The 15,201-nt window shown below is 39.9% G+C and overlaps 1 protein-coding gene across 2 annotated transcripts in view; it reads right to left on the bottom strand.

Annotated features, from left to right (window-relative positions):
- The window catches only part of TBCD (tubulin folding cofactor D), a 122,340-nt gene that overhangs the window by 16,565 nt on the left and 90,574 nt on the right, over positions 1 to 15,201 (bottom strand). For both annotated transcript variants that reach the window (XM_058817550.1, XM_058817549.1), the window contains 6 exons: positions 11,596 to 11,714; positions 10,759 to 10,850; positions 9,748 to 9,888; positions 6,730 to 6,813; positions 5,258 to 5,416; positions 4,346 to 4,484 (listed from right to left, as the gene is read on the bottom strand). In XM_058817550.1, the coding sequence (XP_058673533.1) occupies positions 4,346 to 4,484; positions 5,258 to 5,416; positions 6,730 to 6,813; positions 9,748 to 9,888; positions 10,759 to 10,850; positions 11,596 to 11,714 (734 nt within the window). The remainder of the gene's footprint in view (positions 1 to 4,345; positions 4,485 to 5,257; positions 5,417 to 6,729; positions 6,814 to 9,747; positions 9,889 to 10,758; positions 10,851 to 11,595; positions 11,715 to 15,201) is intronic.

The raw sequence follows: 15,201 nt of genomic DNA, 5'->3' as shown, positions 1-15,201 counted from the left end.
ATTCTGGGACCATTTTGGTTCATCTTGGGTGCAGCCCTGGCTGGGCTCTTGTGCTGCCTAAGGTGGATCCATTGAGGAAATCCTTTTAATAAATCCTGATTTAGAACCTCTGTTCTAGGTCAGCCTTCTCAAAGCATCAAGAGAACTCAAGTCCTGAAGGTTCAACCTCCAGTACCAGGGCAGGTCCCGGTGTGGTTTCTACACAACCCTTCACCAAACTGTTTCCAGACAGATGTGCAGAACAGAGCTACAGCAATTCTAAAACCAGCTTTGGGGGCTGATATGGTCAAAAAGATTCAGCTGAAGCTAATCCCAGTTTGTAACAGAGCATTTGTTACATCCAAAATCTCAGCTACACATCAGTGATTGAGACACCTGACCCACATCAGGGCTCTGGTTTGTACTTTCAGCAGGGATGCCTTACATGAAGCAGGAATATCATCATTCACACTATTTTGCTCTGTAAGAAAAGAATGTCTGGAATTATTCTCAAGTGTATTTTGCTCAAGAACTCTCAACCAAGAAAAGAGGATTTGGGGCCTCTTTCTTCCACCAAATATGCATTGATTTGCATACAATTTGTCCCAGTAACCAGATGTTTTAGAATATCATCTACTAACATCCCAGTATTTTTGTTTGTGAGATCTACACAGTAACACAGCTTTGGTACTGCCTGGGAGGAACTTTAAGAGTTTAGAATACGTTGTTCCTTTTTTTTTTAAAGCTTTACTTACAATTTCTATACCACTTTAAAATGCAATTTTCACTCTTTAGGGGGAAAAGGAATCACAAGACATTCTGTGCTTAAACAAAATTTAGAATGTAATGTAGTTCAACAGTAATGAAATTATATCAAAATTATATCCTGACTCCTGCCACTGCAGGGTTTGTGCACTGGAGAAAGACCAGCATTGTACATCTGATCTCCACAGACTGAGGGGTTTTATGCAGCCATAAGAAATATGCATCACTGTGGGCCAGATGTATAATTAGGAGATTCTTTTACACAGAGAAAGTGCCCTTTGAACCATGGTGATGGAGCAGAGTGCCAAATCCCACAGGGAATGACATCTTCTGTTTTTCCAGATTATTTCCAATGCTTGAGCTGCAATTCTTCCAGCAGCCCCACTGCCACCACAACACTTCAGAGACCCCACATGGCTCCTTCCAGAAAATCTCTTTAAAAAGCCAAACAAAGAACTACTTTTGCTAAATATACTGCAGAGCAATTTTAGCTGCAGCCAAACTGCCCCTGACCACGGAATTACAACAGAGCCTTTCTCCTGTGGATTGCCTGGGATGAGTAAAAGACAAACTGACATTTGAACTCAGATTATCCTGCAGGATATACAAGAATTTTCTTTCTAAATTCCATGTCCACATATGTATGTGCATAGATATTTCTGAAGTGAGAGGGAAGAGAGTCACAACAACACATCACTGCAAGAACACATATTCCAATAATCTTTTCCCCCAATCCATGATTTTAAAAAGCTGCTCCTTTCATATGGATTTAATAGGATCGTTCTTAAAATTGTCTATTAATGTTTTAAACCAATCCCTGGATATTGAGCAAAGAGTGCTACAGGCTTTGACAGAGTAGCTTGAATACCAGTCATTGTAAAACACATCAATTCTAATTTCTATATCACATTTTAAATATTAAAAGTAATTCACCACACACATACACTCCCAAGTGTAAGTGCCCTCCCTTGCCTTTCTCTCTGACTCAAGAGAGAATTAGCTCATCTTCTTTCTAAAGCCCTGGAGAATATTTTAGCCAGAAAAGAAAGAAAAACTGGAGGGTCACAGAAAAGTTAACATTTCACAATCACAGTTTGAGAACACTGCAGAAGGTTTCCCTTAACACACTGTCAGATGGTAACAAGGGAAGGGAGCTGCATGTAACTGAACTGTTCCAACTTTTCATAAATGCAACCAGGAGTTTAAAAAAAATTAAAATATTGAATAAGAATTTTCCTCTGACCCCAGCTAGCAGCCAAAAAGTCTGTTTCTCCAAAACTTTCCTCCTTTTTTTACTTAGACAAATAACTTTGGTTTTGGTGGAGCCTCCAATAATTAACTGTGCTTGACTGAAAGCTGAATTTCATGTGCATGTTTGCCATTAAAGAAATCTGTTAAGAGTTACATTGTCTATCTGATAATTACTGTCACAAACCAACACACACATGTTTCCAAAGTTCTAAAATAGCCCTTGCCATATAATTAGTTGCCATTTTAGAAAGATTAAAATGCTCAGAATTGGTTTGAACACAAGAGACTGCACAGACACTGAATTCTGTGCTCCACCAGCCCAAAGGCTCACAGACATCTCTTGATGCCAAGAGCAGAACCCACCGCACCAGGCAAAATAAAAATCACTTGGGCAGGTTGTGGTGAGCAGGGGAAGGCCTGGGAGACAAGATCCAGGTGATTTTAACTCCTTCTTGCTGTGACCCAGCAGGAGCTGCTCCCCCTTCACAAAATTCTCTTTCCCAGCACTTTTCTAATGGTTTTCTTAATTTGAGATGGAAATCTTAATTAGAAACACTCTTAACCACTGTTGGGGTGTTGACTCACAGCCTCCTCCTCTTGTTACAGGCCCACTGGGATTTAAAGGCTTAACTGACAGTCCAAAATATTCTGTTACTGCTCTGATATTCCTCTGTGGTGTCATATTGAACCATGTCCTTACCCCCAAACTGTCTCCTTATATTTTACATCTTTGGCCACAACAAATCAAAAAAGTTATAAGGCAAATATCTGGAAACCAAGAATTCTGAAGCTACCAATACAAGTTGTAATAAAAGGACATAAGGATACACTGAAATTAAAAGAAAGTAGGGAAAAATTTTGCAGCAGAGCAGACTGCCAAAGTCAGTGATAAAGAGATTGTTCATGCCAGAAGAATGAAATAAGGATTGCAAAGCTCAGAGGATTTAGACAGACATTTGAATGATATTTCTTTGTAATGGAACTTCTGACATCTCACTGGTATTTTAGTAGAAAATATATAAAAAATAATTAAAAAAAGAAACCTGTGCATACTGTTAAGACCTACTGACAACTGCCAGTTAACGCCTTGCACCAGGTGACAAATGAACTGGTTTTCACCTCATTGGAGAAGAGCAACACCCTTGCACTGAGCTGAGGGGCTCTGCTTGTGATCCCAGCTGGGAGAGTCAGCACAGGGCTGGGATTTGTGGGGCTGGAGCTCTCAGGTCCTGCCAGGCCAGGAGAGGACAAACAAAGCACCCTCACTCCTTGTTCCCTGCATGCTGAGCTGTTGGAGCTCTGGATGCTGAGAATTTCACACTTTCTGTGCTGACAGACTCTGACTCCCAGGAGAGCACTGCATTTGACCTGAGGCCTTGGAGAAGACTTCCTTGTTCTTCTTCACCTTCTTCTTCATGAGTGAGGGTGGTATTTTGACATATATGTGGACAGAAAAGTCCACACTGCGGACTTTGAGCAGCCAGTTTTTGGGTTAAAAGTGAAAATAATTTAGGTGTCATTTCTTAATTGGACAGATTAGCCTTAAAAGACCTTGTAGCAAGAGACAGCCACTTTTGTTCCTTGTTAATGAAAGACTGCAGAACTGACTGCTGTGAGACTACAAAAATCACCTAAGCCTGAACATGAACTGTTGACTCAAGTGCCTTCAACCCAACCTCAACAGAGGCAGAAAAAAGAAGCTGAAACCCAGCATAGAGCAAGTCAAGAGGTGACACTTTAGAAAGGAAAGCCAAGCAGGCCATCAGGTCTGAAAGCAGAGGTGTCCCACCACCAGCTACTCAACAGCTGATCCAAGGACAGACCTGTCCCAGGAAAGGCCAACACACCCTCCCAGCACTGCTGATGCTGATGATCAGCAGCCTCACAGACAGAGCTGAGGATCACAGCAGGCTGAGGACCCCCCAAGCACAGACAGAGCTGACAGACTCTGACTCCCAGGAGAGCACTGCATTTGACCCGAGGCCATGGAGAAGGCTTCCTTGTTCTCCATGGGTTTGGGTGGTATTTTGTAATTGGACAGAAAAGTCCTCATTGCGGACTTTGAGTGATCAGTTATTGGCTTAAAGGTGAAAATAATTTAGGTGTCATTTCTTAATTGGACAGATTAGCCTTAAAAGACCTTGTGGCAAGAGATAGTTAGCCATTTTTGTTCCTTGTTAATGAACTGCAGTAAAAATCACCTAAGCCTGAATGTGAACAAATGTCTCAAGTGCCTTCAACCCGACCTCAACAGAGGCAGAAAAAAGAAGCCCAAAACCAGCAAGTCAAGAGAATGACACTTTAGAAAGGAAAGCCAAGCAGGCCGCTGGGTGTGCAGCAGGGGTCTCACCGTGGTCTCTGTGAGCCCCCCCACGGACACAGACAGCCCCAGCAGCACGTGGTACTGGTATGCTGGCAGCCCCAGCAGCTGCGTGATCCGAGGGAACGCCTCCGACGCCGCGTTCCAGTTCAGCGTCTCCTTCTCCCACCTGAAAGGGAAGGGAAAGAATCATCCTGTGTGGGTGCACTGCTTTTCTCCTCCTCCTCACACTGCTCCTCCACACCAGGGAGGAAGGTCTCTGATTACCTAGATATCAAATCAAACATTGGTCTTTAAGCATATGGGTAAATACAAATCAAAGCTTCAGCCACTGCCAGTAAAGAGGAGGAATCTCCAAATCCTTGTTCTGATCCAGGGGAGATCTGAACTGCACTTTCCTTTCCCCAGACACTTTTGCCTACATTCACAAAACAAGTTTCTTTCTGCAGTTTCATTCTGTGCTCTCTCCCATCACCAGCTACTCAAGGGCAGACCTGTCCCAGGAAAGGCCAACACATCCTCCCAGCACTGATGATGATGATGCTGATGATCAGCAGCCTCACAGACAGAGCAGAGGATCCCAGCAGGCTGAGGATCCCCCAAAAACTGAGCTGGATGTTCCTCACTCCCATCAGGTATCATAATCACCACTCAGGAACGAGTTGCTCTCACTCTTACTTTAACTAGAAAGTCCATCTTGGAAAACTACTGCAACTAGAGCTTGGTTAAAACAATGGAAATCATTAAAAATGATCATTATAATCAATGTTTTCCAGTTCAGGAAAAAATATGTTCATGCATATTCACAGGGCAATTCAATGAAATTCTGACAACGCCATACACATATTGGGCATAAAAATTACATCAGGTTGCTTGGTTTAGGTGAAACTATGTGCATTTATCTTTAACTTTCATTGTTTAGGACATTTTTCAATACATTACCTTGGAAATATCCTCTCTAGCTCTTCTCTGTGAGGGATGTGGGGAACTGGAGGATGGTCAAAGTGCAAAAGAGTAAGGAACACAGATCCTGCATGAGCTCGGAATTTATCTATTTTTTCAGCTGACTGTTGAGCCAGCCAGCACATAATCTGCTTGCAGCTATAAAGAAGAAAACAATTAATCAGAAAATTTAAGCAGTAGAATGTGTATTTAGATTTAAATGGTTTCAATTAAATGAATTAGAATGATCCTGCTAGGAAAGTATTCTGGTTTAACTCTTCAGAATGAACACACAAGTGATTTGGGACACCCAGATGGTGACAGAATCTTGAGGCTTTATCTTCCACAGATCAATCAACCAAAAAATCAGCATGACATTAATGGTACAGAATATTTTATCCACCTTTTACACATACTGGCCCACTCTTCATCCAAAAAGATAACAAAGTGATTGATGGCCTGGCTGAACTGCTACATTTCAGATGGAAATAGAGCAGAACTTTGAGAAAAGCACATTTTGAAGTAGAAAACTGCCCATGTAGCAGAGGACAAGGTCTCTCCTACATCTCATATATCCCAAGTAAATAATTTCTCCAATTCTGGCTAGTTTTTAACAATATCCTATTTTGTTTATCCTCACAGCTACAACACTGTGTGCCACAAGGGTAAAAGGCCACTAGTGACAGTAAAACCTGCTGCAATTCCTTCAGTTACACCAAGGCCCAGAATATTTATAAAATGGGATCCAGCTGGCAGGAATGCTTTTCTCAGTTCCACGTGGACAATCTGTGAATAAACAGCTGAACAGGAGGAAGACCCTGAAAATGGGCACTAGTGAGCAGTGTGTTCTTAGAGAATCCAGTACTTTCCTTCTAGGTGTCCTTCAACATTTGGGGGTTTTTAATTAAATCCCACACCATGTATATGTTCACCTAAACATTGGCACACTCTGTCTACAAACCAATACCACTATTAGGAAGGTTTTACTGCAGCTCAAGCTATGTTTTAAAAATGGTACTTTTAAATTCTTTTATTGTTAGGAGTACCATATCATGAAACTAAAAATCAGGAGCTCAGTGTAAATTCTCTATCTTTATTTCCTTACTAATAATTCTGCAAAGAAAAAAATCCAAACTCAAGCTCACATCTGATCACATTCCCAATTAATGATGGGACACTGGATAAGTAGGCAGGTTTGCTTTCTATTTCAGTGAGCATTTCTGGGAAGCAGCACAGGTTTAGCCCAAATCCCACAGCTGTGCTGCATTTCCAAGGTGGGATTACCACCCAGGCTCTGCCAACAAGGTTTTCCCTCTGAAAACCAAATGAAACATCCTCCCCATCTGCCTGGGCTTGATGCACTTCCGTCAAAGCTCTGTCACACTCAATAAAGGAGGAGCACAGGGTGTCCTGCAGGGCTGGATGGAGCTCCATGAGATAAAACACAGAACAGAACATGAATGTCACCATACATGCTGGCATTAATGAGCTCTGCCTCGTTCTGCACCAGCAGCAGGGTCACCTCCATCAGGCTGGTCATGGCAGCCTCACGCACCCTGTGGAGACACAGACACATCAGAGCAGCCACAGCAGCCCTTATTTCAACAAATACACCTTCCATTTCATCAGCTGGGTGGAGACACCAGCACAAATTCCCAAGAACAAAAGCAACGACCTCTGAGAGCAGCTCCCATATTTTGGGAGGACAAGGAGTGTCCCCCCAGTCCCATCCTGTGAAACAAAGCTCACATGGCACTGAGGATCCAACAGTGCCTTGCCTCACCAGCCTGGTTTGCATTCCAGCCAGATGTCACCAGCCTCATTCTTTATTTAAAAAGGTTAAAACTGATAATGATTAGTAATATTTTGATAATGATTAGTAATATCTCATGTGCAAGTAGATGTATTTAAACTTAAGTGCTCTGTCTGCTTCAAATTATTTTTTGAAAAGGTCAACCCACATTTTGACAGTCAGATGTTGAACACTGTCACATTCTTGTAAATTTTCAAGCTTAATATTTCCAACATTAAAAACAAGTTGTGACTCAGAGTGGCTTAAATCTCTATGCTAAGCAATAATTAATTTCATGAAAAGTTTGACCAAAGCAACACTAAGTTGTGCTTGAAGTGAGTCTTGTCTAGATAATGATCTTCTCCCTTCAAAACGTCTAAATATAATTTTTTTTAAAGTGTAATTTTAATTTAAAAAATCATCAGTATGGCTGTTTTAAACCATGTCTTGTCAATCCATGAGTTTTTTAAAAAACTGAAGCCAAGGACACTACCTCAGTGGGTGACAAGACCCTGCACATGACCAGGCCCAGCATGTTCACTACATTAGTAACTCAGAATAATGTCATCCTTTCTAAGTAATAATTTTTAAAAAACGGGAAAAAAAACTATTTGAAAAGACTCAGCAGCCTTCTATGAGAAGAAATACTCTTCTTGCTGATTTCCAAAACAACTTGCAGGTGCAATCTAAAACTGGGTGGGACATTTGTTATAATGGTAAAAAAGGTAAATTACATCATTTTTTCCAAAGCAGCTTGAAACAAGTCTGGCAGTCTTTCATCAAGGTTATGTTTTACTAGTTTTTTGTATCATATCTGACTTAGATATTCATGTCTACCACCTGTAGACAGATCAGACATGTCCCAGCAAACAATCTGTCAAAAGAAAGGTAAAGTTTGCATATGCAGAGTGAAGTTGGTGAAACTTTCCCACGACTCTATTAAAGAAAAACAGAAATTACACAAAAAAGACAAAGTCTCTCCAGAGAAACAGCATTTCTCTCCATATCTTTCCATCTTATTCACTGGTTTAGAAGAAACAGAATGAGAAAGCACTGATATTAGAGAGGCCACAAAACTTTCAGCAGCCAAGAGTTTGCCATGAGAAAGAATCCCCCTTCCCCCTCTGATTTACACGTTTCTTAACTTGATTGTGGCTGGAATTGCCCAAAGAAGCTCAAAAACAAAAAGTATCTGGTGCTCAAAGCACTTTTGAATCTGAACGCACATCTCTGTACCCTGAGATAATTCATGCAGCTGCCAGACAGGTCAAATACAGGTATTTTACCACTTCATTACCATACACAAACACTATCATCCACAGCTAAAAACAAGACTGATTCTTCATATCTAAAATAATCACCCAAGGCTGATTCTTCATCTCTAAAAGCAAAATATATCTCCACATTACAAATTAAAATTATGGATTCCGTCAATAAAATTAAGCAGCCTTTTCAAAACCAGCACTTTACTCAAAATCAACTGCTAATAAATAAAAGACAAAATTACTCTATCACATTCATTTACAGAGTTCATGGCTTCTCTCTACTGAGTGTTACTGCTCTGAGGCTTCTACACAGCATCAAAAGTATTTTAAATCTGCAGATACTGGGCTTGTTCCTGAATTAGGATAATTTAAGGTTTTTTGTTAACAAGTACTACTTCAGGCTGGGCACATTTTGCTCATAAATAGGTGCAGCAAAGCGCCCTGACAGGAGAATGTTTGGTTTGCAACATCCATATTCCTATGCTGTGTAATTCTACAGGATGAAGAATTCTACAGTTCATGAATAACATGAACTCTTCATGATCCACTCAAAGCTGGCAGGAACTTCCAATCAGTAAATGCTGACACATGCCCAGCTGGAGTTTTGGAAATGAAACACAAACCCAAAGAAGGACACGAGCCTGTACAGTCAGGAATTTTGAAATTTGAAATCTGCCTTTCCAGATCACTGTCACTGAGGGAATACAGAGCATTCAGAGGAATGCAATGTCACACACTGAATCTTCTTTGTATATTCGGGGGACCTTGAAGACTGAGGAATGCCATGAAAATAAGACTGCTATAGACTCATTATTACTAAAATCTTATTAATCTTATTAAGTTACTAAATTTATTAATCTACTTATGTTACAGATTTCCCATCAGCAGAAGTATTCCTATAGATTTATGATTTATTCTTGCAGCATCATATCTGAAATCATTGAAACTCTAAACTCACAAAAGATTTGGTGATGCTGCAGCACAATTGAGTTTTTATCCCTCTCAACACGTTATGCAGCTGCTCCCTCTCCTGGCAAAAAATCCCCACAAACAGCAACGTGCAGCAGGAGACATCAGGCAGGACCAAATGTGTTGTCTCAAATAAAGAGAAGTAATGTTTTAAATCCCTACTTTGCAACTGAATACATTCCTGGTATTCACTAAAAGGAATTAATGTCACCCACAGAACCAGAAAAAGGCTTAAATTCAGTTTTGAACATATCAGTCCCCATATTCCAAATTTTTGAGGAAGGACAACAAAACTTGTCAGCCTCACCTTTCACTTTCCACTTCTCTTCCTGCCGTGCATTCCTAATTCCTACCTAGGCTCAAATCTCCAAAATCTCAAATCTCCAAAAGCTTGGAGCTCTTGTTTCTAAGAGGTTTTAAAACCACATCAGCTTTTCATTGGCCTGGATTTGGCCCCACCTTACCATCCTCCAACGTCCCCCCGGCTGTCGGTGGTGTAGTCGGTGACACCGGTGAGCAGCGTGGCATAAATCTGATCAACATTATCCCTGCACACAAACTCCTGCTGGGATCCATCTCCCTTCACTCCCACTGTCTGGCAAACCCTGCAAAAAAGGAGGAAAAAAAGGGATGGGAGGCAATTAAGAGCAAGCTTTGTTATGTTGGTTAATTAAATTCACACCACCTGTAACGTCCACTGCAGATGGAATGAGGAATATTTCTGTGCTGAATTTGACATGAGGAGTTCTGAGCAGTGTTTGGGATCAAAGGAACACTGGAAAAGTTAGGATCTCAGCAGGGAATTAGGTTGCTTTACTTCCTTTACTTGTTTTTTCGCATTAAACTCTCCTATAAAATGCAGAGAAAATCAAAGTACTCCAAAAAGCTTTCACACCTATAACACTACAAAAATGAACTTGCTTCAGTATCTGTCAGTCCCTAAACTCTCCTTAAAATAAAGTCACCAAAAAGAGCAAAAGGCCAACACAATGTGAATTGAACCTGATATTAAACTTATTTACCTTGAAGACACAGGGTTTCTAGCAGTGTAACAGTTTAGGAGCATAAAATATTAATGTATACCATTAACTGCTCTGTGACATTCAACATAGAAAATATTGCTTTAAATAAAAGGCACCATTTCTTCAAATCAATTCAATCTTTTTAAGATTGTGGAAAAACATATATTCTTCCTCCTCAGTAAAGCTCATTAAATTGCAGCCCATGAGAAAAGCAAACATTAAAATACACTCTAGGTAGTCAGTTAACTGATAAAAACCTGACAGCACTATCAGAGCTGAAGTCCATAGTCAGGTGTGTGGTAATTCCCTGAATTAAAAATAAACTGAGTAATGGATATGCAGTCAAGATGTGTATAAGTGATTTTAAGACTCATGCTCCCAGCTCTCAGCAGAATGGAGAAAACTTCTACAGAAAGATTTAAAATTAGACACAAGCAGGGGTGAGAAACATACTTTGCAATTGCTATTAAGGCATCTCTCCTGGCTTCAGCAAAGCTCACATCTTCAGGGGAAATTATTGTAACTTTTTTTAGACCTTCCAAAACCTGAAAAAATACAAAGATTGAGATATATAAACCCAAAGCATTTTTCACTATGTTAAATTTAGATATCATAGTAAAATGAGTTCAATCCTGTATGAAGGAACCAAGCAGGCAGCAGAGTTTGGATTGTCACCAGGAGAGGCCTGTAAGGTTTTACACATCACCAGACTATTACTCAGAAATTCAGATGTATTTCTATCAGTTCTTGTTTATGGGAACAATACATATAAAAAATGTGAACAACAGGCTAAGTTTGCATTTTGTCTGGGGCAGGGTAACCTTACAGAACCACTTCTATTTTGTGGAATTGTGCCTAAGGGCAAAAAGGCCTCTGCTCTCTGCTGCAGCTTTTTACATCCTCAAGGCACTTAGATATAAGTTTCTACTAAAAGCTAAAATCTATTTTCTAAATCTACACTTCTATTTCACTTTGTGTCTTCAAATCTTAGTTTCTCCAGGGGTTTCAGTTCAATCCCTGTAGCAAATCTCTCTTCCCTCCTCTCTTCTCTCCTCCCTTGGACCAATATCCCATAGCAAAGGGTTAATTCAACCTCTGGCTTTCCATTCACACCACTAAAGCAGGATTAAACATTAATTATCAGAAACTATGGCAAGCTCAACTCCTGATGATTTTCTGTGCATTAGCATTCAAACCCCTTTGACAAAGACCTTTAATTATGATCATTATTATTAATTTGATTACTGTCACAGGTTTCACTCATTCATTACAATGATCCTGTTTTCTCACCTGCTGGAGCCTGCCCTTCAGCAGAAATCTTGGAAGGGCCCCAAGAGCTCGTGAAAAGCCACAACGAATCATTTCCTCTGAGTTCTGTAGTTCTGAAACGTACTGTGTCACCAGCTCATCTGGAAAAAATACAATTGCAGAATGAAAAGCAACCACCACATCATTAAAATTTCATATTCGGCTAAGGAAAGAAAAGAAGGAAAAGATCCCCTGAACAAAGCAGCTGGAAAATTTTGTAATTTGTAAAACTAAAATGTTGAATATCTTAATTTTCGACAGGAAAAGGATAAAAATTTTAAGACATTCACTTTTACATGAATGAATTCATATTTTTTGTCTAAAAATCTGACTTTATACTAAGCCTATTACTTCAGAGAGAGAAAAGACAAACTTCTTAAAGATTTATCAAGTTTTAGACATCCAACTAATAAGTATAAGCACAAATTTCTGGCTAAGCAGCGGGGAGCAAGTTCTTTTTATATTTATAGTCTCCATTTTTTATCACTGGATAAGTGCTCTGTGTTAGGCAGGAGACCCCCAGGTTTGTAAATACCAGTTATTTTAACATTTTTCCCTCAGAAAACTCCTGACTGGAGTCCTGTTCTAGCACACACACAGATCATACATAAGCAGTAAGATATCTTCAGATCATTTTTCATAAATGAAGTTGGGTGTTTTGGAGGGGAAAGCTCAGGAAGAAATTCCACCTTTGGTTCTGTGTGCTGGCACAGGACACAGTGGGGACAGTGACCCTACAAACAGCAGCAGAGTCAAAAGGCACAAGAATAAACACAGAATAAACCCAGCAGGGCTGGAAAAAAAGAGCCTCAGCAAACATGTAAAGTGATAGCAAGGAGAAAATGAGGGTGTAGGAAAAAATAAAAGAGGAAAAATTAGGAACAGGTTCACATTGCTGCTGCAGCCTTATCTCATACCTACAGCCAATACTTCCTTTACCCAATTTTTCACATTAAACTCTCTTGTAAAATGCAGAGAAAACCAAAGTATTCCAGAAAAGCTTCTCCAAGCCAGCTGCAATAAACACAGCTCTGATTCAGACAGGAGCAAGGTGGTCTTACCAATCCCCTTACTGCACAGACACTTTTTAATCCTCCAAGAAAAAGAACCAGAGATCCTGGGAAGATTACATAATTGTCCCAGCACTTACTGTAATCTAAGGTTTGAATGGTTGAGCAATATTTGCTAGAGGAAGAAAGAAGAATTGCCATAAGAAACTCCCCATTCATCATAATTCATGGCTGTTTTTTTAAACCCCCATGCAATGGACAGGCCTCAGCTTGTCCCTCCCATCAGCAGCCCAGCTCCCTGGCCAGAGGTGAGCAACACCTCCAGATAAGCACATTTATTTAAAACTTTCCAAACCACCAGGGTGTTAGGAGTCCTGAGGCCAAGGAAGATGCAGTGTTTGCTGTGACAGCAAGAAGATCTTGAACAGTGAGGCTGGGACAGTCTCCACTCTGAGTGATGGAAATTTAAGATTGACATTTTAGCCAAATGACACAGCAATGAGCAAAACCAGCTCTTTACTTATAACCACTCAGTAATTATGGTGCAAAGTGTAATGCAAATGTTAATATTCCTCTAAGAGCCTTCAGCTTCATAAACCAACAGGGCCCATGAAGTGCCTACAATATTAATTCCACACAACCCATCCTGAAAGGATATTAAAAGAGAAAGTCAGCAAAACCAAACCAGAACACACTAAGACAGGAAAACACTAAGAGAAGGTCAAAACAAACAGAAGCAAAAGCAGTGATTCAATAAAACTGCAGCCTTATAAGGACAGATTCAGAATGTCAAACTGCTAAAGCACCCTTGATTGGTGTTTTCATTTTAATCATCAAGCCACAGTGAAACTCTGGTTAAATTTTACCAAAAATGTTTGGGTTCTTTTTCCCCTAATGTCCTTGATCATGTCCAGACCTGCTTTAACTGATTTATCTAAGGCACCTGCCCTGTGCTGAATGTCTCCTGCACTGCAGCTTCCACTCATACCCACATCCATCACACACTCTGGAAGGACTTTTACTACTGGATTTCAATCCCACAACAGACAGGCATGAAATTTGTAAGTTTTATGGGTACAGAGATAAAATACACTTTTTTTTGTTTGTTTTTTTAAAAGATTCTTGAATATGTAATGCCACTTCTGTTATCATCTGTGGAGCAGGGTCCAGTGCAGCCAAGACCAAATAAAAGGGTACTCAAGATGGAGCTGACCAGAGAGTTTTCTAGAACAGAAAAAATGTCATTTCACAATTCTACTTCAGAAACCCCATGAGAAATTTTATCTGTGTCTACAAATTTGCCCTAATTGTATCCCTAGACCATCACAGTCACATTGCCATGGTCCCTCCAAGCACAAGGCAGATGAAAAATAAACCTCAAATCCAAGAAAAAAACATGAGGATTCTAAATGAATAAAGCAAGAACATCTGCAGCCTGTACTTACAGCAGATCTCTTCTCCTTCCTGACCTGGGCACCTGCCTGAGTTTTCCAGTCCACTTTCACAGAAACTTGAAACTTCATCCTTACATTAAATTTGCCCTATCACCTTTTCAACTCATTTTTAGTTTGTTTGCTTTGACTCAGCATTGCCTCCTCCTGCCCAGCACGTTCTGGTTTTACACATGAACCTTTCCTGAGCTTGTGGGGATTTTATGTGCCTTGGGATCAGATCACATCTTCCCATGCTGCCCACAAAGAACCTGGCAGGCACGGCCAAACTCCAGCAGGGAAAGGGCCATTTTAGGGTTTGGGTTTGTTTGGGGTTTTTTTGACAAAAATGTAAAGATTTAGCACTATATAAAGTATTTTCAAATCAAAATAGACTGCTTTTATAGTTCAGCCCTAATGTCTTTGGGGCATGGACTGTATGTAAATACATATGTGATCAATATCAACATCATTTTGGGAACAACTCTGAGACAAATAAATAATAGGTATTTTGTTACCTGATTTAATAATGGCAAAAAATAGAAAAAGAAATCAATATTTTATGAAGTATATGTAAGTTCACTGTCATATTTAGAAAAACAAAAATATAAATGTTGTTTTTCTTAAAATATTTATCTGTACAATCCAGCAATTTGTCTCTGATGGACATTGAACAATCTGATCCTTGAAAGGAAGACAGGTACAAGAAAAGCAGCATAAATAAAGTATAAAAGCAGTATAAACAAAGATGCTGATTCATCCAGCCCTAAGAGAAGTTTAAGCTTCCTCCTGTACTGCTGATCCCAACACAAACACATGAGCTCTCACATGCACATTTACCAGAACTCTGGCTGTCCTTTTCTATCCCTTTCTTATCCCTTAGCAACTCTCCTGAAAATCAGCCATGATCTCTGGCAGAGTTTATTAAAATAGGATGGGGAAAAGATTCACTCCGTTAAATTTTAGGATTTTAGAAATGCATAATCTTTGTTTTTTTTGTTTCACAGTATGGAACAGAAAAGCAACATAAATTTGCCTCATTATTGTGGTACCTTCTGCTCACCTCCAGTCTAAAACCAGCATTTATGGAGGAAATGAGACATTTCCTATACTTCCAGCTGTCATTTTTCAGGCAACTTTCAGCAGTC

This window comes from Ammospiza caudacuta, chromosome 19 (assembly GCF_027887145.1).
Source record: "Ammospiza caudacuta isolate bAmmCau1 chromosome 19, bAmmCau1.pri, whole genome shotgun sequence".
In the NCBI taxonomy this organism is placed as follows: Eukaryota; Metazoa; Chordata; class Aves; order Passeriformes; family Passerellidae; genus Ammospiza; species Ammospiza caudacuta.
This window is presented reverse-complemented; position numbering and strand designations above follow the sequence as displayed.